General features: G+C 41.3%; 1 protein-coding gene across 20 annotated transcripts in view; it reads left to right on the top strand.

The window, feature by feature from the left end:
- The window catches only part of nfasca (neurofascin homolog (chicken) a), a 201,521-nt gene that overhangs the window by 67,107 nt on the left and 108,854 nt on the right, over positions 1-25,560 (top strand). For 13 of the 20 annotated variants that reach the window (XM_061831670.1, XM_061831689.1, XM_061831681.1 and 10 more), the window contains 7 exons: positions 9,244-9,406; positions 15,188-15,205; positions 16,259-16,364; positions 19,598-19,794; positions 20,270-20,392; positions 23,103-23,273; positions 23,623-23,664. In XM_061831670.1, the coding sequence (XP_061687654.1) occupies positions 9,313-9,406; positions 15,188-15,205; positions 16,259-16,364; positions 19,598-19,794; positions 20,270-20,392; positions 23,103-23,273; positions 23,623-23,664 (751 nt within the window). In that variant the 5' untranslated portion in view covers positions 9,244-9,312. Of the gene's footprint in view, positions 1-6,953; positions 7,133-9,239; positions 9,407-15,187; positions 15,206-16,258; positions 16,365-19,597; positions 19,795-20,269; positions 20,393-23,102; positions 23,274-23,622; positions 23,665-25,560 lie in introns of those variants that run through there. The other 7 variants (XM_061831691.1, XM_061831682.1, XM_061831680.1 and 4 more) reach the window with 4 other exon arrangements.

Raw genomic sequence — 25,560 nt, 5'->3', positions numbered from 1 at the left:
ACGAGGCAGATGTGAGCCCCCAACAGCATGTATTGCATTTTCCCTCATGGACTCAGTTTCATTACCAAGATACCAAAATACATTTTAGTTTAGAATGCAGATGCTTGTATGACATGTGGTGCATGAAGCAGAGAGAACAGAAATATCCTCCCCACATTAAGTGTGTTACCTACCTGGCTACGTGGGTTTCCTCCGGTCACTCTGGTTTCCTACCACATCCCAAAAACATGCAACATTAATTGTACACCCTAAATTGCCCCTAGGTGTGATTGTGAGTGCGACTTGTCTGTCTCCATGTGCCCTGCGATTGGGAGGCAACCAGTTCAGGGTGGACCTTGCCTCCTGCCCGATGACAGCTCTGTTAGGGTCCAGCACTCTTGCGACTGTTGTGAGGATAAACGTATAAGAAAACGGATGGATGGATCGATGAGTATATGGGGGTTTACTGCACATAGGTTACATACTGAGCGATGTTAATAATTAGTGTGACGCCTGATATGACGTGATTTGGGATATCTGTTATGTTGACTGACAATATCTTCAATATAATAATAATAATAATAGCATTAATATGATTGTTAAAGGTGGCACGGTGGATCAGCTGGAAAGTGTTGGCCTCACAGTTTTTAAGTCCCCGGGTTCAATCCTGGACCCGCCTGTGTGGAGTTTGCAGGTTCTCCCCATGCCTGCATGGGTTTTCTCCGGGCACTCCGGTTTCCTTTCACATCCCAAAAACATGCATTCATGGATACTCTAAATTGCCCTTAGGTGTGATTTTGAGTGTGAGAGTTGTCTGCCTCCATGTACCCTGCGATTGGCGGGAAACCAAAATGGATGGATGGATGGATATTCATTAAGTATTCATGATGGCTGTGTTCTGTCAAGGTATCCCAGTTTTTTATTTTTATATTTTGTTGAGCTCAGACTTTTTTTGTCTTATAAATGCAACACAAATCACACATACACACACACACACACACACACATACACACACACACACACACACACGCACACACACACACACACACCACACACGCACACTTGCGTATACACATAAATATTTCAACAAACACTGAATGCATTTTCTCTTTTTGTCTCTTTGAGCACACCTTTAAGTTCTTCCAGTCCACAACATTTTCTATTGCACGGGAACATGCACACATCGACCTCACCTATCCTCACATCCCTCACAGTAATATCTCACTCATTTTTTTGCCCCCCTTTTCATACATCTTTTCTCTCATGACACTGTTGCTAGGGAGACCTACTGACTGTGTCGTTGTTGTGTTGTTTTTCACTGGACTGGAAAGAGGATGAAATTGAAGGAGGGGGATTCATATTGAGGGATACAGAGGGTTTTAAGGAGGAGCACAAAGTGCAATCCTGATGCGCTAATAAGGCGGGCTGAACATAGACCAATATAGTTGTACTATGGATGGAGGAAATGATGGGGCTGGTGGACATAAACGTATTAATGGAACATACAGATAGTTCAAGCACAGAAAAACACTGACTGATCAATAAAAACTAAAATCAAATAAACGTGAATTGACAGAGACGAAAGAGCAGCCAGAAGGTAAAGGATGTGAGGCAGAGGCAATTTAAAATCCAGCTGTTGCCTGATAGAGGAGGAACTAAATGAATAAATGAAAGAAAAGGACATGGTCAGCGTGGATGCTCAAATTTATTTTAGGCACAAAGTTTTGGAAAATTCTGGACTCCAAACATACACATCCTTGAACTGTGTGTGTGTTAATGTCAGCTTTACCAGTTAAACATTTATTGAACAGGACACAAAAAGGAAGCAAAGACACCAACTCAAGTTTGAAAGCTCGCGAGGAGAGAGGAGAGGAACTGTCTTGTACAATTCACTACTGCACTCTCTGATTATATTCTCCTCAGCACCTCTATTTACTTGGTTTCAAATGCCCCTTATTTGCATGGATGTTACAAAAAGGAGACGGGACAGCAAAACATGGTTGGAACACAGTGTACCTATTTGTTTATGTGTGTGTGCATGTGTTATGGAAGGTTGCTGAGTACATGTATGGTCAAGTTTACAAGTTACAAATCATTTCTTTAACAGACATCAGGCATTTGGTTCTAGTAGTTCTGCTAATTGCATTTTTTCTTGTACTATCTGCTGTTAAGTGGCTGCCAAGTTATCTAGAGCAGAGCAAAGCATTTTTTATTGCAAGCAGTGTCTTCATCGGTGCAAATGTATGATAATTATATTTACAATTATTCCGACAGTTAATATGGATAATCCAAATGAGTTGAGTGAAACAAGAAAATATTACAAAGTAAATAGCCCATTGCACTTTTACAGTGAAGTCTTTCAGAATTTATTTTGGGGGCATTGATGCAAAAGAAAAACACAAAAGAAAGAAACCACACCTTTTGTGCCAAAATGCTAATGCATAATGCTTCAAAATAAAAGGCAACAAGGAAGCAAAGTTAAAGCTTGCACATATAAACCATTTGACATGATAAAACATCCGTCCATCAATGTTCTTGGCCGCTTATCCTCACAAGGGTCACAGGGAGTGCTGGAGCCTATCCCAGCTCTCAACAGGCAGGAGGCAGGGTACACTCTGAACTGGTTGCCAGCCATTTGCAGGGCACGTGGAGACAGACATCAGCCGCACTCACAATCACACCTTGGGGCAATTTAGAGTGTCCAATTGTTTTTGCAATTTTTTGGGATGTGAGTGCCCATAGAAAACCTGTCCAGGCACGAGGAGAACATGCAAACTCTGCACAGGTGGGTCCGGGATTGAACCTGGGACCTCAGAATTGTGAGGCCGTTTTCCAGCCACCTGCCACCTGTGATAAAAGAGTCCCAAATAAAAATTTTAACAGTTATATTCAACTTTTAGATAAAACGTCATCCATCCACCCATTACCTCTTTATCCTTACAAGGGTTTGGGCGTGCTGAAGCCTATCCCAGCTATCTTCTGGCAAGGCTTAGTACACTTTGAACTGATCACCAGCCAATTGCAAGGGACATATAAACAAACAACCATTCATGCACACATTCAAATCCATCCATCCATCCCATCCATCCATCCTCTTAGCCATTTATCCTCATGAGTGTGGCGGGTGTCATTAGCATACGACATGGGGTAGAACCCAAATGCAGGTCTCTGAGGCCAGGATATGATGTTGAGGGTGGTTTTATTCCAGGCACAGGTCATACAGTTAAACAGTCCAAAAGAGGCAGAGGCACAAAAACACGTGGCAACAGGCAAGGTCCAAAAACATGAAAACAAGGTTGGATTGCTTCTAGGCAAAAATCAAAACTTGACTTAGCTGTGGTGGCACAGGAACGCTGTCCAAGCCACCCTTAGCAAGGAGCTTGGCTGAGTAGTTCAGGAGGTTGGCTAGAATGCCAAGCACCAAGGTCCCTACAGGGCGACTCAGGCGGACGTCCATGAGGAGGGTCCCAATGGCAAACCAGGAACCAAACAGGAGCAGGTGACAGCTTCGGATGAAGCCCCGCTGAGGTGTGGTCGCGAGCCGGTGACTGCTGACACTGGTCGAGCAAAGTCAAGGCGTGGTCGGGAAATGGCGGCTGTTGATGCTGGTCGAACACCACCGAGGCATGGTCGGGAGACAGCGGCTGCTGATGGTCGAACACCACCGAGGCATGGTCGAGAGTTGGCGGCCGCTGCTGCTGACTATTGAGCACCACCGAGGGATGGTAGAGAGGCGGCGGATGTTGCTGCTACTGTTGCTGTTGTTGTTGAGCAACGAAAGAAATAGCAGGTAACCGTGGGAATTAACCCAGGTTCTCTCGTTGTTGCGAGGAAATCTTCAGTGTCTCCAACGGCAGGCAGAGGCGATTCATGAAGTTGGAGTGCTGCTGCTGCTGCTGCTGGTGGTCGAGGACTGCCGAGGTGTGGTCAAGAGGTGGCGGCTGTTGATGGCCGAGCAGCGCCGTGGCATAGTCGAGAGGCAGCCTGAGGTCGAGGCCCACAGATACTTGGGCGGGAGGTGGCCCGGGGTCGAGGGCCGCTGAGGCTTGGGGTCGAGCCTTGGGTGGGTGGGGCTCGTGGGCCGCCAAGGTGTGGACGAGAACCGACTGGGGCTCAGGCATCGCCAAGGCGGGGACGAGATTTAGCTGGGGCTCGGGCACTGAACAAGAGGCGAATGGAGCACGGTCACAGCCAAGGCATGAACAAGAAGTCGCTGGAGGTCGGGGGCCGCTGAGACAGGAGCAAGAGGTGGCTGGAGTTCAGGCGCCACCGAGGCATGAGACATGAGTACATAGTGGATTGCACGCGCTGGGCGCTGCCGGAATATGCGTACATGGTGAACGTTGCGTGCCGGGCACCGAGACATGAGCACGTAGTGCATCGCATGCGTTGGGCGCTGACGGAACAAGAGTACGAAGTGAATGTTGTGGGGCGGGAGTCAATGAAACAGGAGTGAGAGATGAACATCACAAACGGTGTTGCTGGAACAAAAACAAGGGGTCAGCTGGTCGATTAATCTCTGCTGAATCCAGTCCATGAGAACCACACCCTTCAACACCCTTCTACCAATATACTCACGCTCTCGCCTCTGGACATGTGCAAACCATCAAAATTTGTTCTCTCTAACTTTGTGTCCAAAACATCTAACATTGGCTGTCTCTCAAATGAACTCATCTCTGATCCTATTCAACCTGCTCACTCCTAGAAAGAACTATTTCTGCCACCCCCAGCTCATCTCCCTGCTGTCTCTTCATAATGGCTGGCCTCGCCAACGTTTTATAAACTTTGCCCTGCATCCTCGAAGAGACTTTTCTATCACATAACACATCAGACACCGACCGCCAGTTGTTCCAACCTGATTGAACGAGTTTCTTCACTTCCTTACCACATTTACCATTGCTCTGGATTGTTGACCCCAAGCATTTGAAGTCGAACACCCTTGCTATCTCTTCTCCCTGGAGCCTCACTTTTCCCCCTCCACCTGTCTCATTCATGCGCACATATTCTGTTTTACTTTGGTTAACCTTCATTCCTCTCCTTTCGAGTGCATGCCTTCATCTTTCGAATTGTTCCTGCACCTGCACCTTTCACTGCAGATAGGAGTCATCACTGAATATCACGGTCCAAGGGGATTCCAGTCTAACCTCATCTGTCAGCCTATCCATTACCACTGCAAACAGGAAGGGGCTCAGAGCTGATCACTGATGCAGTCCCACCTCCACCTTAAATTCTTCTGTCACACCTAAGGCACACCTCACCATTGTTCTGCTGCCATCATACATGTCCTGTACTATTTTAACATACTTCTCTGCCACACCAGACTTACGCATGCAGTACCACAGTTCCTCTCTTGGTACTCTGTCATAGGCTTTCTCTAGATCCACAAAGACACAATGTAGCTCCTTCTGACCTTCTCTGTACTTTTCCACGAGCATCCTCAAGGTAAATAATGTATCTGTGGTACACTTTCTAGGCATGAAACCATACTGTTCTTCACAAATCCTGACTTCTATACTGAGTCTATTCTCCATTACTCTTTCCCATAACTTCATTGTGTGTCTCATCAACTTTATTCCTCTATATTTCTCACAGCTCTGCAAATCACCTTTGTTGTTAAAAATGGGAACTAGCACACTTTTCCTCTATTCTTCAGGCATCTTCTCGCCCGGTAGTATTCTGTTGAACAAGTTTGTCAAAAACTCCACAGCTACCTCTGCAAATTCCTTCCATACCTCCACAGGTATGTCATCAAGACCAACTGCCTTTCCATTTTTCATCCTCTTTTGCAAAGCAAAGCAAATCAAATGTAGTTGTATAACACATTCCATACACGAGGTAACTCAATGCGCTTTACATGATTAAAGGCATACAAATAAAACATTTATATTGTACAGAAATAAAAACATTTGAAAAATACAATTAAAGCAGCTTTTAGTGCAGGAAACATCACTGAAAAATGGAAGTACTCAAAAATACATGAGAAAAAAAGAGTTTTTTAATCTGAATTTGAAAACATTCAGACGAGGGGCTGAGGTCACATTTTTTGGAGCATAAAAGCTAAATGCTGATTCACCATGTTTGCTTTGGACTTTAGTGCCTTTCTCACTTCCCCCCTGCTAATCATTCCCACTTCCTGGTCTTTCACATTTGCCTCTTCTACTCTTCCTTCACTCTCAGTTCTCTTTCCATCTATTTAGCACCATCTCTATCCTTAATCACCCTTACTGGCTGCACATCTTTCCCATCTCTGTCGCTCTGTCTCGCCAAAGAGATACTTTTCTCCTTTTGTGCCCAACCTGGTGTACATGTCATCAAATACCTCTTGTTTATCCTTCGCCACCTCTACCTTTGCCCTACGTCGCATCTCGATGTATTCCTTTTGCCCCTCCTCAGTCCTCTCACTGTCCCACTTCTTCTTTGCTAACCTATTTCCCCTCTATGATTTCCTGTATTTTGGGGTTCCTCCACCAAATGTCCTTCTCCCCTTTCCTACCAGATGATACATTAAGTACTCTCCTGCCTCTCTCTTTGATCACCTTGGCTGTAGTAGTCCAGTCTTCCGGGCGCTCTTCCTGTCCACCGAGAGCAGGTCTCACCTCTTTCCGAAAGGCCACACAACATTCTTCCTTTCTCAGCTTCAACCACACGGCTAGTTGTGCAGCTGCTTTTTAAAAGAAATGTGTCATCACTCGTGCCGATGATGCCGCAAACCCGGAAGTTGCGTGGCAGTCCGAGACAACGATAGGTCAATGAATTTAGGTGGGTACCAAAACAACATGAGCTCCAACTACGGAGTACGAGCATCATGGGCATATAAAAAAAACCCCCAAAAAACGGGAGAGCGCACACAATTGAAATGCTTACTTTTCTTTTCAAATGTGTCAATTACTCTCATTTCTCCGTAGTTTGAACTCACATTGTTTTGATACCCACCTGACGCCATAGTGAAAGCTGCTACAGATTGAAGCCGAATGGAGGGCGAGAGGCTGCGCAACCCAAACTCCTGGGGTTAAAAAAATGTTTCCTCACAACCGCCATGGAGTGCACAGAGGATGACATGCGGTGGGAGCAAGATGGGATGTTCATGATGCAATGTAAGAGACACCAACTATACCAAGTCATCAATGATGAGTTCCACAGCGATGCACCAAAGGTAGCTACTATGGATCTTTTTCGGATTGGAGATGAGTCAGATGCTTCTTTTGAAGGCTTGGCCAAGGATGTGTAATATAGTGGATAAACTGCACGATGCACAAATATTTAATGCAATTTTTTTCAAGTTAAACAGTGTTAAATAGTTTATATTTTTAAGACTGTAAAATATGTTATCAACAGTATTAATAAAATGCTGTGCCATCATTGAGCATTTATTTTAGTTGGTTGAGGGATACTGTCCCGAGATTATATTATCACTTCATCAGCACATGCACAATGATTATTATTAATGACTGTTGTACAGACATTTCTTTTTAAAAACAGTACAAGTAAAAACCCAACAAAATATAAATACAGATCATTCCTAATATTTTGAGCATATAGGTTGCAGCAAATTGGTGGTGCGCATTGTACATTGGTAAAAGGGTTTTTCAGATTTTTTAGGTCAAGTGTGGGGGTGCACATTATACTTCATTATACATATATACTGCATTATACTTGAGAAATTGCGGTATTTATTTTTCGAAGCCATGCAAAGGCCCAACATAAGGATGAAAGAGTCCCATGTGGCTCTGGAGCCGCGGTTTTATGACTACTGATTTACACCATCATAGTGCCCGAAGTGCTCTCCAAAGCCTGCTGCCATATGAGGTGCAGCCAGGCCCACTGGCACCATATTAGTTGGTTAATTACTAACCCAAGGACACTTGGACATGTGGACACACACAGACCAGATTTGAGTCAGTGACCCCATTGGTCACTGGACAACACAATCCACCTATGGAGGCATAGCCGACTAGTTAGGAAGGAGATTTGGCACAAAAACTATTATTTTAGTCCTTGTGGAAACCTGATGGGACAAGCAGAAAATCGCAATGACAGCTTTCTCTCTGAGATGAATAGAATGAGTGGGCCAATAAAACCTTAAAGGTACTATCCTTCTATTATCTAAGCTGCTTATCCTCACAATCCTCGCAGGACCTTTGAGCCTCTTAGAGGACCATCACAATAAATTTTTTCTCCTGTTTTATCCATATTATAAGTCTGAATTTGTGACCTGGATTAAGTTTGACATCTGTCCGGTTTGTCGAGTGAATGTATTAGCCTTTGAACACCAATACTGCTTGCAAATGGGTCAATTGAAATTGAAATTGTTATGCCACTTAATATTCAAGTACTGTACTTGCCCACTTCGTTGTTGGTACCCACCAACTCAACTCAGCGGAACAGGAACACAACATTTCCCAGTTTTAAGTGAGCAAGTCTCAGCTATACAACTACTGTAGTCAAGATGAGCAATCCAGTCGGAGTAAAGTTTATTTACTGTACGTGCCCCTATTTAATGAGCAATCCAGCCAAATCCAATCAGATGGAGAAGACCAACTAGATTCGTTTGAAAAGCCATTCTGTGTATTTCCGAGCCAAGGCATGGCTCAGGTGGAGACTGGTTGTCTCACAGCTCAAACGTTGTGAGTTTGAGCCTTGACAGCAGTGACCATGTCCAAGTATGGTGAGCAAGATATACAGATCCATATACTCCAAGCTGCTCTTGATACTACATCATCAGTATGTAAAGGAGACATGAAATGTTTCAGAAACATTAATACTTGCTGTTTAGCAAGAAAATACTTTAAAGTTGACCATATACTGATAAAATATACTTTTATAAACACACTTGACTCCATGCTGACAAATTTGTCTGCAATAGTCAGAAAAGTAATAATTCCTGGAGATAAGATGTCATTCCAATATTTATCCTTTGGGCTTTGTGGAGGTAGCAAATGACCCTGATGCCATTTTGAAAAAAAAATTAACTGCATTTTAAGGACTCCGTTTTGAAGCAATTTGATCTCGGGAGAGACACGGACTCAGCTGCAAATGTAGGCTATCATAAAACCTTTAAGGCCAATGTACATGCACAAAAACACACACTTATGCTCCAAAACACACGCGCACGCACTCACACACACACGCTCCTTTGCCTGCATACACACTCACAAAGACCTCATACTATATATAGATAAAGTACAGTCTAACTACTGAAGTGTTTCTAACTGCTTTATCTTTCTCTGTGTCTGTTAACTGTCTCTGTGTCTGTTAACAAGTCAGCTGTGTGACTGATCAGAGAAATATCAAGTCTGTCAGAAGTGTTGAGACAAGCCACTCACCGGAGGAGAGATGATGATGCAGGGCAGGCAATTGGCCATGGCTTTAACATTATTGCACCTGCTGCTATGGCACGAATCTTTGACGATCGAAGTACCACAAGACCGTAAGTCACTCATCAATTATCTGATTCAAATGTTTTACCAAGCCTAAATGTGATTTTTGTTTATTCACTCAGATTCTGAACAAAATGACAGTTTCAATTTTCTACAGAGACAGTTAGAATAGAAGCCTGGCACATCTGATGTTGACCCATGTAACATTTGACTACAAATTTTTACGCTTAGCATCTATCATTAACTGATTTAATGGAATGCTAAAATAACCTCAAATGTAAATAACTAAAGTGCTAAACTTCAGGGTTATCATGAAGAGAAAGCATGAGAAATATTATTTTTATTTGACAAGTTCTCCCACTTGGAAGGGTCTGAAATTTTCATCGTAGTGAGACTGTGAGAGAGAAAGAAGAACAATCCAGAAATCACACTGTATGATTTTTAAATGATTTATTTGTGTGATAAAGCTGCAAATAAGTATTTGAAAACCTGTCTATCAGCGAGAATTCTTACCCTCAAAGACCAGTTAGTCTGTCTTTAAAATTCCACCTCCACGCCATGTATTATCCTGAATCAGATGCACCTGTGTTAGGTCGTTAGCTGCATAAAGACACCTCTCCACCCCATACAATCACTAAGACTCAAATTTGTAACTTGGCCAAGACCTAAGAGGTGTCCAAAGACACCAGAGACAAAATTGTACAATGCCACATGGCTGGAAAGGGCTACGGAGAAATTGCCATGCAGCTTGGTGAAAAAAGGTCCACTGTTGGAGCAATCATTAGAAAATGGAAGAAGCTAAACACCTCGTGAGGTCTCAATGATCCTTAGAAAGGTGAGGAATCAGCCCAGGGCTACACGACAGGACTTGGTCAATGACCTGGAAAGAGCTGGGACAACTGTTTCCAAGGTGACTGTTGGTAACACACTATGACATCATGGTTTGAAATTATGCATGGCATGGAAGGTTCCTCCGCTTAAACCAGCACATGTCAAGTTTGTCAATGACCATTTGGATGATACAGAGGAGTCATGGGAGAACGTTTTGTGGTCAGATGAGACCAAAATGAAATTTTCTGGTCATAAAGCCACTAACCGTGTTTGTAGGAAAACGAATGATGAGTTCCATACCAAGAACATCATCCCTACTGTGAAGCATGAGGGTAGTAGCATCATGCTTTGGGAGTTTTTTTTTGCACATGGGGCAGGACGACTGCACTGTATTAATGAGAGGATGACTGGAGCCATGTATTGTGGGATTTTGGGGAACAAGTTCTTTCCCTCAGTCAGATTATTCAAGATGGGTCATGGCTAGGTCTTTCAACATGAGAATGACCGGAAGCACACAGCCAGGAAAACCAAGGAGTGGCTCTGTAAGAAGCATATCAAGGTTCTGGCCCGGCCTAGCTAGTCTCCAGACCTAAACCCAATAAAAAAATCTTTGGAGGGAGCTGAAACTCTGTGTTTCTCAGCGACAGCCCAGAAACCTGTCTGATTTAGAGAAGATCTGTGTGGAGGAATTGGCCAAAATCCCTCCTGCACTGTGTGCAAACCTGATGAACAACTACAGGAAATATTTGACCTCTGTAAGTGCAAACAAAGGCTACTGTACCAAATATTATCATTGGTTTTCTCAGGTGTTCAAATACTTATTTACAGCTGTATCATATGAATAAATCGTGAAAAAAAATTATACATTGTGATTTCTGGATTTTTCTTTTTGGATTATCTCTCTCGCAGTGGACATGCACCTACGATGAAAATTTCAGACCCCTCCATCATTTCTAAGTGGGAGAATTTGCAATGTAGCAATGTGTTCAAATACTTATTATTTATTTTTTATTACCTATTTATTTTCTTCACTGTATATTTCAATTCTGAGGTCCTGGGTTCAATCCCGGACCCGCCTTTGTGGATTTTGCATGTTTTCCCTGTGCCTGCGTGGTTTTTCTCCAGGCAGTCCGGTTTCCTCAAACATTCCAAAAACATGCAACATTGATTAAATTGTGCCTAGGTCTGATTGTGGGTGCTTGTCTCCATGAGCTCTACAATTGCCTGGCCACCAGTTCAGGGTGTACCCTGCCTCCTGCCCATTGAAAGCTGGGATAGGGTCCAGCACTCTGGATCCAGTGGCAGGGAACATGGAGACAGACAATAGGGGCAATTTAGAGTGTCCAATTAATGCATGTTTTTCAGATGTGGGAGACTCCTCACACAGGCATGGGGAGAACATGCAAACTCCATACAGGCGGAGCCAGGATTTGAACTCTAGTCCTCAGAACTCTGAGAGCAATGCTCTACAGCTGTATCACCGTGGTACGAGTGTTTTACATTCCCAAGTACATGAAAACTGGTGCAAAGAACAAAAATAGGTCATCTATTTTATTTTTCCCCTGCCATCAAATAGACATTCTTAACTGCATAAATTTGCACACATTGAATTTTAGACAAGCGATGAATGGTACTCATTATAAGTGAGTTTTACAATAATGTGTATTTTTACATGAAGAGCATCAAGAACATCAAAAGAGCACATGAAAACACAAATATTGCAGTTGGCTGCTTTTGACACCCTATGGGTTCATCTGAGTCTGCCTAACCTTTTGACCTGACCTCTGATGCGCTATTGATCAGAAACACACTCATCCCCATAAGGCACAAAGCATTTGGATAATTCTCTTGCAACTGCGTGACTTCATCTTGCATTTATATTCTTTTATGTCTGTGGTGTATAAATTACTCACCATGGTCTGTTTTCTTCATCTTTGCTCATCATGTAATAACTAAAGCAAAACAAGGCAAATTTATTTGTTGAGGGTTTCATACACAAGGTAACTCCATCCATCCATCCATTATCTGCCGCTTTTCCGGGTCAGGTCGTGGGGATGTAGCTTCAGCAGGGATACCCTGACTTTCCTTTCCCCAGCCACTTCTTCCTGCTCTTCTGGAGGGATCCCAAGGCGTTCCCAAGCCAGCCGAGAGATATAGTCTCTCCTTGCTCCTGGGTCGTCCTCGGGGTCTCTTTCCGGTGGGACATGCCCGGAACACCAGCTTCAGCTTGACAGCATCCCTCACTGTTGGTGTCCACGAACGTGTTCGTGGGGTGCCGCCACGACAGGCACTGACCACCTTACGCCACACCTCCGGTCGGCCGCCTCAGCAATGGAGGTGCGGAACATTGTCCACTCGGATTCAATGTCCCCCGCCTCCTCTGGAATGTGAGAAAAGTTCTTTTAGAGGTGGGAGTTGAAATTTCATCTGACAGGGGAATCTGCCAGCTGTTCCCAGCAGACCCTTACTATACCTTCGGGCCTGCCATGTCGGACCGGCATCTTCCCCACCATCGGAGCCACCTCACCACCAGGTGGTGATCAGTTGACAGCTCCGCCCCTCTCTTCACCCGAGTGTCCAAGACATGCGGTCGCAAGTCCAATGACACAACCACAAAGTCGATCATCGAACTGCGGCCTATAGTGTCCTGGTGCCAAGTAGACATGTGAACACTCTTATGCCTGAACATTGTAATAGTTTTTAACCTGGATTTAAAAACATTTACACTTGTGTCTGACATCACCTCTGTTGGGAATGTATTCCATTTGTGTGCAGCATAACAGCTAAATGCTGCTGCACCATGTTTTCCTTAGATTCTGTGCTCCATTATTTGACCTGAGTCTGTCGATTTCAGAGCCCAACTGGGTTTGTATTCCAAAAGCATTTCTTTCATGTATTCAGAACCTAAACCATTTAGTGATTTATTGACCAGTAGCAGAACTTTAAAATCTATTCTAAAGCTGACTGGAAGCCAGTGTAAGGACTTTAGAATTTGCGTTATATGCTCTGATCTCTTTGTTCTGGTCAGAACTCGAGCATCAGCATTCTGAATGAGCTGCAGCTGTTTAATGCTCTTTTGGAGTCCACTCAGAAGACCATTACGATGGTTAAGAGTACTTGAGATAAAAGCATGGATCAGCTTTTCCTGGTCTCCTTGACACATGCAAGTCTTTACTCTGGATATGTTTTTCATATCGTAAAAGGCAGCTTTTTTAATTGATTTGATATGACTGCTTAAAGAGAGTCACCGTGTAGTGGTGGACACCCCTGACTTTGGTGCAGGCAGCTTGGGATCAATTCCCACTCATTGATGGTGTCGGCATGTTCCCTAGGACTGACTGGTAACCAATTCAGGGTGTAGTCTTCCTTGTGCCCAAAATTATCTGAGATGGCCTCCACCTTTCCTGTGACCCTTGTGAGGGTAAGCAGCTTTGAAAATGGACTTTGACATGACAATTGGAAGTCAGGTCAGAACACCAAGGTTTTTGGATTGGTTTGTAAAGATAGTGACTCCATGTATTTACCAATAGTCATTCTCTTTTCTTGATTGCCAAAAACAATTATCTCAGTTTTGTTGTGGTTTAGAAAGAAAAGTTGAACTCATCCAGTTATTTATCTACTTGAGGCAGTGACATAACACCTCATCTGGAGACACTGCTGAATATAACTCATCTGCACAGCTTTGATTGTCAAAATTAAATTTTCTGAAGAATTTAACCCAAGAGTAGGAAGAACAGGAGTGGTCCAAGTACTGATCCGTGCGGGACGTCATTGGTCATTGCTATTTGTACAGCACTTTTAATGGTTACAACGTAACTTCTTTCCTCCACGTAAGACCTGAATAATTTAAGTAGCGTTCCATTTAGTCATACCCACGTTTCCAACCTGTTCAGCAGTATCATATGATCTACCGTATGAAAAGCCGCACTGAGATCCAACAAAACCAAAATTGACACATTTCCTGAGTCAGTCAATCTATATCATTAAGCACTTTGATAAGAGCAGATTCTGAACTGTGATGAGTTCGTGATTGAAATTTTTCAAAAAGTCCATTAAGATTAAAAAATGTCCGAGTTGATTAAAAATAACTTTCTCAGCAATCTTGGCTATGAAAGGGAGAGCTGATATGGGTCTAGAGCTAGTTAACATGGAAGTGGCCCGTGCTCTGTTTTTTTTTTGAAGAGGTTTTACACTAGCTAGTTTAAGGACTTGAGGAAACGCGCCAGACTGAAGTGAGCAGTTGATTATTTTCTGTAAATCAGATGGCACTGACTTCCCTATAGTTTTGTTAAAGTCAGATGGGACTGAGTCAAGAAAGCTCGTTGATGGTTCCAGCTGCTGAAGCGTTGTCGGTTGAAAAAAAACAAACAAGTGCCATAATTTCTTGTGTATCATGCACACCTATGCAAAATACGCACACCCAAAATTGACCTCAAAATCTGGAAAACCCTTCTACCTATGTATAATTCATTTTTACAATGCATGATTTAGCTTCTCTTCGATTTTTTTTTTCAAAATCATTATTCTGAAGGTAACCACTTTATTTGAAGATAATTATTTTTATTTAGTTGCCCTTATTTTTAAATTCACATCCCTACTTATTTAGTAAATTAGAAAACACACAATTGTGCTCATGTGCTTGAATACCCTGGTATTTTGGAATGAAAGTGTACCACTTTTTCATGATCTCTACAGTACATGGTGGCATACATTTATAAAATGTGAAAGTTTTTTCCATTTTCTCATTTAACTATGGATAAAGCGCACTATTGACTTTTAAAAAATTTTTGATGGAAAAAAAGGCAGATTATACACGAGTAATTACAGTAAATTCTTAATTCCAATGTTACTGTAATTTAGCAGAAACCCATGTCATTGTTGTGGGTAGGATACTCATGAGAATCTATTATTTGTGTGTCCATGTGTTTCATATAATTAACATAATTATTTACAATTTTCCCGCATTTCTGTCTCCATGTTGCTTTACGTTGGACTAACAGCAAAGATCCTGGCAGACCGTAAGTCTTTCTTTGTTATAATGCTCACGCTCAGTCTTTCACACTCAAATTACAGTACAGTATATGATTGCTTTCCTAGGTTATCTACAGGTTGTGGGAACATGCTTCCAAAAACTATAACTGAAAGAGTATTATTGACAATCCTAATTTGAAATCATTGGAATCATTCATACAAGGTCAAATAAATTAAGACAAGAAAACAAAGTTTTAGGGCTTTGGGGGCATTCATACCAGCTCTGTAGGCCTGTTTATGAAACTCTGAATTAATGTCATGATCTGTTATCAGATAAGGACATGGCTATTTGCTGCTCTCGCTCTGTATTTCAATTTCAGTCAAGTAACTTTGTCTGTATTGCGGTTAAAAAAAATTCTGGTTCTGACACCTGCTCTGGCACTTTTGCCCCTTGTACATACACACTTAACATTTGACATGAAACGCTGTGTCATGTTAAATGTTGGTATAGCAATCCACTTCTCTTTCAGAAGTAAATGAATCCCAATTTGTATTAATATGAAGTGAATAAACTGCATAACATTTGAAAAATATAATTAATTAATTAATATCATTTCTGGAGTAATTATATTTTAATCTAATTGTACCGCAGCTAACCTCATCTTAGGTCCTCAGATGGTTGCCATGTAGGAGAGGATGTGTGTACAATGAAAACAAAAGCTTTGTGACTGAAATTAGCTTGTAAATAAGAAAAGGTTTTCCTAATGACAGGCAAGAATTGACCTTTTTTATTTTAAGCAAACACTTTTTTTTTTAAACCAAGTTTCATTTCTGACCACTTTTGGAATCTCTCTTGATAATTGCATCGTGTAGAACTGTGAGTGCGTTTTTGTGTAGCGATTTAAACAGAACTTTGAGAGAATCAAAAGACCGGGCAACGGTTTCAGACCATAAACAAGAACATTTATCCATATTTGGAGAGTCAAGTGTGAAACGTGTGTGTGTGTGTGTGTGTGTGTCCGTGCCTGCGTGTGCATGTGTGTGTGTGTGTATGTATAGGATATAATGCAATCAGTCTCCTGTATCCCTTCTGCCATCAGTGAGACAGCCCCCCACTATAACCAAGGAGTCGGTGAAGGACTATATTGTTGATCCCAGAGATAACATCATCATCGAGTGTGAGGCCAAGGGTAACCCAGTGCCAATGTAAGGAATCCACACACATGCACAAACACAAACAGTGTCTCTTATCCGTTACATCATCAGTCAGACAGGATAGTGGCACATTGTTTATTTGGGGGAACTACACATACTGTATTTTTCCATCCATCCATCCATCCATCCATCCATCCATCCATCCATCCATCCATCCATCCATCCATCCATCCATCCATCCACCCATCCTTCCAAAAGGGCCCAAGTCAAAGGGTCAGCAGCATTAGCTGGGAAGAATGAACTTTGCTCTCCCCTGTCACTTCGTCCGCCTCCTCCAGAGGGATCCCAAGGTGTTCCCAGGCTACCCAGTAGATACAACTTCACGTTACTTTCAATTGCTTCAAAATTTCTGGTAACTAAACGTTCATGTGTTCATGCTCAGTACCAGAGGTGGATAGTGACAAGCTACTCCATTTCTTTTAAGTTTTAGTCTTTAAGTAACTTTGAGATAAAGTGTACCTTTCAGAGAAGTTTTAATGAAACATACTTCTTACATTTACAGTAGTTCTGGTAGGAATAACTTTCACTCCATGACATTGAGCTCACTACCTGTGTTTTCATCTTAGTTATTGTTGCTTGTGCATTCTGCAGTGCTGTGAAAAAGTATTTCCCCCTGCCCGATTAAATTTTTTTCTGCATATGTATCGCACACAAAGGTTTCAAATCATCAAACCATTTTTAATATCGCCCAGAGACAACCCAGGGAAATACAAAATGCCGTTTTCAAAAACAATTCAATTTATTAAGCACAAAAAAAAAAATCCAAATCTTTCAGCCCCTCTGTGAAAATGTAAATGCCTCCTGAACCTTATAACAGGTTGTGCCACCCTTGCTGACAGCAGGGGTTTTCACCTAGGATCCCTCCCATGGATGCCATTTTGGCGAGTGTCTTTGTTATGGCAGTCATGGACACCGACAATAACTAAGGCCAGGAAGGTCTGGAGGTTTTTAGAGTTGCTTGAGGTTCTTTTGTGGCGACCTGGATGAGTTGTCATCGCACTTTTGGAGTAATTTTAGTTGGCTATCCACTCCTGGGAAGCTTTGCCACTGTTCCCAATTTTTTCTATTTGTGGATGATGGCTCTGACAATTGTTCGCTGGAGCCCCAATGCCCGAGATATGTTTTTGTGACATTTTCCACACTCACCTTTTCCAAATTTGTGGTTACTCACAATGTCTTTTAACAAGGTTCAATTTCCTTTTCACAGTGGGTCAGAAAGGTTTTGATTATTTTTTAAAGTTATTTGACCCAGAATGGTTGGAGTAGCTAAGATTTTAATTTGCAGAGGAACAATTTCAAACTATAGTATGCAGAATAGGCATTATAAATACAAACCATTTGTCACTTTTCAACAGTTAACTTCGATCTTAAATTATTTAATTCTGTTCAGCTTTTTCTGTTGTTTGGGTTAATCTTTTTTTTTAAGAATTTGAAATGACAAAAAAAAAAAAAAGCATTTGGACCTACTTTCCTCATTATAACTTAAAAGGTAAGTAAGTGGAAATTGCTTGAGAATTGAGACACAATTTGGTGGCATTGGGATCGGATGTGCTGTTACTTTTTGGGCCTTATTCATTAATGTCTCATGCTGTGGTGTAGGCTCAAGTTTAAAGGTTGGCATGTACAGTACTTCTAATTTATTAGTCAAAGGATTCTGTCAGCTGTAATGTATTTGATGCCTGATCAAAATAGGGCATTATAGGTGTGGGTTGATGCATATGTTCAGCTTCCTCTTTTGTGACTTGTAAGGTCCCAGTAATTAAATACATCATTTAAGTAATCAGACATTTGCTGGTATTTCTTGCTAAATGCTTGCGTCTTTGTGCCTTTTGTCAACAGGACCTAGAGTACTCTCTCAAGTCAGTTTATTAGACAAGGCAGCAGAAACAATTTGGGCATCCTTTGTCTCACCAAGAGGAAGCATAAAAAGCTTGAATTCCATCTAGTACATTTTCTGTACGGCTTCTCCTCACAAGGGTTGAATTTTGGAATGTAGCCAGCCACGGTTGAATTATTTAGCTAAAATTGTATCGCCCCTCCTGCTGTGAGAAGAATTTGAGCTTGTACTGTCCATCATACTCACCAGAAATTCAGATTATAAAATAAATTGAAATCCTCACATGAAAACATCACTTCAAGACAATATATCATCATTTTCTTTCAGCACTTTATATTGGTAATTTGTATCGTGGTGGCATGGTGCATGACTAATTACAGTGTTAACCTCAGTTATGAGGACTGGGGTTCAAATCTCAGCCCCACCTTTGTGGGGTTTGGATGTTGTCCCGGTGCCTGCGTGGGTATATACAGTATATATTTACTTTACAACCTCCATCTTACCCATGACCTGATTAGGGATAAGCAATATATAAAATGGCTAGATGAACTATGAAAAAGACCAATTTGTCATACACTGTCATCAGTGTCTACCTGAAATGTTATCATTTCAGTCTACAAGAACTCCATTTGGAACTTGAGAACCATAAAAGAGGCTATATTGGCCTGAGTGTGCAACATAAAATGCTGTGTGGAATCAACCACAGCATGTAAATACAAAATGCAGTTTCTCCAACCCATCTCTTATCTTTGGTATAGAAAGTGTTGTATGCTTTCAAAAGGAGCAGGGAGAATAGCGATTTGTAATGTTTGCACATCACTGAAGCTAAAGATGAAAGTTAGTAAAACAAAAAGAAAATAAAAAAATTGAATAAAACAGATGTCAGCATTGCTTATAAATATGGGTGAAACCAAGGATCGAAATTCCATTACAAATGTTGGCAACCCAACTCACCTCTGCTCAGGACTATATCAGACCTAGCTTGGCTGTAGTGTCGATATTAATTAATGCCCTTCAGCAGCGGCACACTTAAATTGAACAAAATTGCAGTTTTACTGATGCAGCATGTGACACCAAGTACAGTGTCACAATGGTGAAAAGGAACTGCATGGTCCTTCATGGCCTAAATGAATCTGTGAAACCCCTCAAATTAACACAGAACCTTATCTGAACAGAATGTTCCAGTTCTTGTAGTAACGCCTTAAATGTTTTTATTTTTTATTTATTTATTTTTTTATTTTTTTCCCCCTGATGTTTAGTCAATTAGTCTATTTTTCAAAGGATGTAAAGACTAGAGCTGAATATGACCATAAACCTATGAATAATTGCAATAGAGCACAACACAACGAATTAATTCAATAACTTTATTTTCTATTTCATGGCTCAGGTTCACATGGCGAAGGAATGGGAAATTTTTCAACATTGGAAAAGATCCACGTGTAACAATGCGAAAACGTTCGGGAACCCTTGAAATCGGTTTTCGTAATGGAGGACGGCCAGAAGATTATGAAGGAGAATACCAGTGTTTTGCTGGCAATGATCATGGCTTGGCGATGTCCAACAAAATTCTACTCCGAGTCTCCAGTAAGAATCCCAACACACAGTATATGAAAAGCTTTACCTTGTATTTTTACCTTTATCACACTCGAGTAATATACGTCTTTCCATGGACACGTGAAACTAATGTGTAACGATGCAATTTTGTTTCCTCACTGAATACGCTACATTGCATCTGCTTATACTCAATTTGATAACTTGTGAAAAAACTAATAGTAATATAATTGTTCAAATTTAGTAAACAAGAAACATCCTTTGTTCAGTTGATGATGCCTTCCAAGGTTTTTTACTTTTATAGTACCACCGTTATGCGACTACAAGCATTTTGAGTAAAATGATGAAAAAGAAAAATGTATCACGTGACTTTTACGTGCACAGGCAAAACTGAAATTAACCTTTCTTCATGAACCATCACAGACTCTGTGCATGTCTGCACATTTAATTGCTTTCTTTAAAAACATTTTATGTTATTTTCACATTTATCTCCCTTGCCATCTTTCAGAGGCACCTCTGTGGCCCAAGGAGGTGCTAGAGCCAGTGGTGGTGACTGAAGGCTCCTCACTAGTTCTCCCCTGTAACCCACCTCCAGGCCTGCCTCCACCATTTACTTTCTGGATGAGCAGTTGTGAGCAGCAATTATACATGAAAACACACCTTTCACAACATTAGCTAGATAATGATAAAATACAGCAATGTTGTAATCAATAACATCTTCAATGAATATATAATGAAAAACAATAGATATACAGTACTTAAGGTTTACACTTTTAAGTACATATGACTCACATTTCCTCAAGTGCACGTACACAGAGGTGTCAAACTTGTTTTTGTGATGGGCCACAATATAGGTAAGTTTTCCCTCAGAGGGCCGTTATGGCTGTGTGAAATATTTATCATATACAAACACAATTCTAATGATGTTTGGATGTTGTTAAACAATAACAGAGCACAATGATTTGGAAACCATGTTTAACCGATAATTGAATACACTAGAAAGATGAGATATTTAATGTTCAAACTGATAAACTTTGTTTTCAGCAAATAATCATTAACTTTGAATTTCATGGCTGCAACCCGTTCCCAAAAAAGCTGAGACAAGATCATGTTTACCACTGTGTTACATCACCTTTTCTTTTAACAGCATTCAATAAACTTCGGGAACTGAGGACACAAATTGTTGAAGCTTTGTTGGTGGAATTCTTTCCCATTCTTGCTTAATGTACAGCTTCAGATCTTCAAAAGTCGGAGGTCTTCGTTGTTGCAAGCTGGCCAATCTAGTACCCACATTCTTTTATTCTAAAGCCACACTGTTGTAACACATGCAGAATGTGATTTGGCATTGTCAGTCACTCACATTTGAAAAATGTACAGGTGTGGTCAGTCATGCCCGCAGATATAAAGTTACGGGTGTGGTCCACCAGTCATGCTTGCAGATATAAATTTACGGGTGTGTGTTCTGTTTGTAAATACTGTATGATTGTACCCCTTTAAAAGCGGAGGGGGCGGTGTCAGGTAAACTTAGAAGTAGAAGTAGGCTAAGCAGCAATTTTTAGAGACCGTGAGCTTCCCTGTTAAAAAAAAAGACGTCAGGACGTCAAGACATCACTTTAGTACGTTGGATCGGTTTTCATGTGCGCTGAGAGTGTGCAACAAGTGCAGTGGCAGAGCTTAGAGGGAACACGGAACACATGAAGACTACACAAAATTATGTATTTCTACTTGTAACAAATTTTACGCGTGTGATTTTTTTGTGCTCGACTATGCAGATTTGTGAGTGCAATGGCCCACGGGCGCATAGGTGCCTATCAAATCACAGTGACTGCATTGTCTTGCTGAAATAAACAGGGGTGTCCATGAAAAAGATGGTTGGATGGCAGATATGTTTCACCAAAACATGGATGTACCTTTCAGCAATAATGGTGCCTTCACAGATGTGTGAGTTACCCATACCATTGACACACACAGCCCCCTATTCTTTCACCGATTCTGGACTTGAACTTTGCATCCATAACAGTCCGAATGGTTCTTTTTCTCTTTGGCCTGGAGGACACGATGTCAAAAATTTCCAAACACAATTTGAAATATGGACAGAAGAGAAAAATGCACAGAACACTTCTCCACTTTGCATCAGTCAATCTTAGATGCGTTTGGGGCCCAGAGAAGCCGGCAGTGTTTCTGGGTGTTGTTGATGATGACTTTTGTGTTGCATAGGAGAGTTTTAATTTGCACTTATGGATGAAGCACCCAATTGTATTGCTGACATTGTTTTTTTTTTTAAGTGTTCCTGTCGATGTGCTGATACACTTTACACATTGATGTCAGTTTTTGATGCTGTGCCATCAGAGGGATTGAAGGTCACGGGGATTCAATGTTGGTTTTCAGTCTTGCCGCGTACATGCAGTGATTTATCCAGATTCTCTGAACCTTTTCATGATATTATGGACCATAGATGACAAAATCCCTAAATTTCTTGCAATTGTACATTGTCCTTAAACTGTTTGATTATTTTCTCATGGACTCATCCACAAGGAGGTGAACCTCACGCCATTTGCTTGTGAAAGACTGACCATTACAGGCAAGCTTCCAATATACCTAATCATGGCACCTACCTCTTCCTAATTAGCCTATCTAACCCTATCTGTGGGATGTTCCAGGCAGGTGTTTTATGAGCCTTCCTCATCGTTCTTAGTCTTTTTGCCACCTGTCCCATCTTTATTGGAACGTGTTGCAGATATAAAATTGTAAGTGACGTTACTTGCAAAAAAAATAAAGTTTATCAGATTGAACATTCAATATCTTGCCTTTGTTATGTATTCAATTAAGTATAGGTGGGAAATAATTGTAAATCATTGTATTCTGTTTATACATGAGTTTTACACAACAACCCAACTTCATTGGAATTGTGTTTGTACATTTTCCCATCAAATGGGTGGGTAACTAGTTTGGAAATCAGTCGTAATAGTAGTTTTAAATCTTGGTACTGTTTTGCTGCATTTAGATAGAGGTTTGCTTTTGGGGGCCACATAACGTGTCATGATGGTCTGGATCTGGTCCCCATGCCGTGAATTTGACACCTGTAATGTACACAAAAACACTAACGTTTCATACTTTAAACATCCATATAGTCTTGGTATAGAGTCCAGGCATTGTGTGTATGTGATTTCTTTAATTTAATTACAGTAGGCTATTTCCTGCTATTTTGCCAAATAATTGACACCATTATATAACAGTGATGACATATATAAAACTCCCATAAAATATATACAGTCTATAATTTTTTTGACATGATTATCTGTTGACTAAGTCCTCTGTCTTTGCCTTTATCATTGTCATAGGGATGATTCCAATCCGACAGGATAAGCGAGTGTCCAAGGGTTTAAATGGAGACTTGTACTTTTCCAATGTCATGGCCCAAGATGCCCAGAATGACTATAGCTGCAATGCTCGGTTCCTCTTCACTCACACAATCCAGCAAAAGAACCCCTTCACTCTCCAAGTTCTTACCAGTGAGTGCAGAGTACACATCCATACTCCAAACACAGAAATGGTATGCTGGTTAAACATGTAGTCATCACCATATAATTTGTATTACAGTATGTATTTATTTGGGGGTGTCTTGATTTTGGCTGCACTGCACACCATGTGTGTCTTTTGGAATACATCCCTGTTGAGTGGATATGTCATGGGATGAGATGCATTTATCCTAAGAGCAAAATGAAAAGAGATTTTCTTGATACTAGGAAACAGCTTTTTGTCATTAATGCACTGCTTGCATGTTATCTGAATGTGTTGACCTTTGGTTGGTTTGTGTGTCTGGATGTCTGTGTATGTACATGCATTTGCGTGTCTTTTCAGACAATAATGACACCTCTGACAATGACAGTGACCCATATGGTGGTGAGTCCCGATGTATGGACAGTTCTGTCTCCTGTCTAATTCTAACATGATTAGCACAATCAGTAGCTTAGTTATGCTGACTTTACCTGCTGACCCCTGACTAAACATCAGTGTTAATTTAACACACCAATATTTGTTGAATCTTGGAAATGAATCAAAGTTTGTTGGGAAAGGCTCCCATTCACACTCAACCCTCTGAAAACGGATGGTTGGATGGATGGGTTTTGTTCAAACTAAAACATAAGATGACAACATCTGAGCCATTCATTGATTTTACTAACAATTTGTTTACATCATGTAACCATATTTCAAATGCAAATGTGATTGATTCATGCATTCCCTTTCTTAGTAGTCAAATTAGTTAGAGCCTTAAACATTGAACCCAACTTACTTTCCAGGGAACATTCTTTCCGTATCGTATGTATCATATTGTGTGTAATTCCCAGTTTGATTTTCTTTCGATGTTCTTCACGTTTTTCTTGGTCATGATAGCCTTCTTCTCAAAATATAAAATGTACAGGCCAAGAAGAGATTGAATTAGGCTAGAATCTTTACTATGTGAGGTGAAACCGTGGAGCAACTGGTTAGAGTATTGGCCTCACAGTTCTGAGGGCAGGGGTTAAAATCCAGCCCCTGCCTCTGTGGACTTTGCATATTCTCCCTGTGCCAGCGTGGGTTTTCTCCGGGCACTCCGGTTTCCTCCCACGCTCCAAAACATGGGTAGTAAATTGATTGAAGACTCGGCAGGTGAGAATGCGAGGGCAAATAGTAGTTTATGTGCTCTGTGATTGGCTGGCAACCAGTTCAGGGTGTGCACTGCCTCTCTTCTGAAGAAAGCTGACATATGCTCCACCACGCACCCATCCCTTGGAAAATGGATGGTTGTTTTAGGCTACAAAATGCTCATTTTAATATAATGTATTAAATTATAATAATAAAACATATCCGCATATCCTCATGAAGGTCGCAGGAGTGTTGGAGCAAATCCCAGTTGTCATTGGGCAGGAGGCAGTGTACACCCTGAACTGGTTGCCAGCCAATTGCAGGGCACATAGATACAGTCAACAGCCACACTCACAATCACGACTAGGGGCAATTTACAATCTCCAATTAATGCATGTTTTTGGGATTTCGGGGGAAACCGGAGTGCCCAGAGAAAACCCATTCAGGCATAAGGAGAACATGCAAACTCCATACAGGCTAGGCCACGATTTGAACCCTGGCCCTCAGAAAATACTCTACATCTGTGCCTCTATGCCGCCAATATTAAAATACAGTATATATAAACACTCTTATATGGCCAGTTGTCAGGATAATTAATTTGATTTTAAAAATGTGCACTGAATCTGCTATAGGTGAACCGTGATAAAGAAAGGGCTTACTGCACCTGTTTAATGTTGTTGCTGTGGAAAATGACAGTACAGTACTGTGTTGCTGCTCACATTCCAATCAGCTGCACAAACCTGGCATCAGATTTTTTCCCTTCCTATATTCTAGACCTCTGTCTCGCTTTCTCCATGTCAAACGGTGCTTAGTGTGTTTATTTTCTACAAAAGATCGGATACTGTGAATGCCAACACCTAGAGACCAAGGTCCAATGTGAAAAACTTTCATTTTGGCAAGCTTGTCTTGGCAAAGCAGAAAAAGTAACCAGGTCCATAATTTTAAGAAGCAAATAAAAACGTATCAAGTGAATGATTTAAAATACTCCTTGTCGTGATACCATGCAAATGTCATCACAAAGTGAGAGAGAAAAATAGGACAGGTTTGCCTGGCTGTTCTTTTTAAGCCTTGAAAGTCTCCGCCACCTCTGTTCCCTTGGGAGACATTAAGGAAGATCAATGACCCTGTTGTTGTTTTTCTGCTTCTGTTAATGTCTTCCTGTGAGAGAAGCCA

The sequence above is a fragment of the Syngnathoides biaculeatus genome, chromosome 10, assembly GCF_019802595.1.
Source record: "Syngnathoides biaculeatus isolate LvHL_M chromosome 10, ASM1980259v1, whole genome shotgun sequence".
NCBI lineage: Eukaryota > Metazoa > Chordata > Actinopteri > Syngnathiformes > Syngnathidae > Syngnathoides > Syngnathoides biaculeatus.
This window is presented reverse-complemented; position numbering and strand designations above follow the sequence as displayed.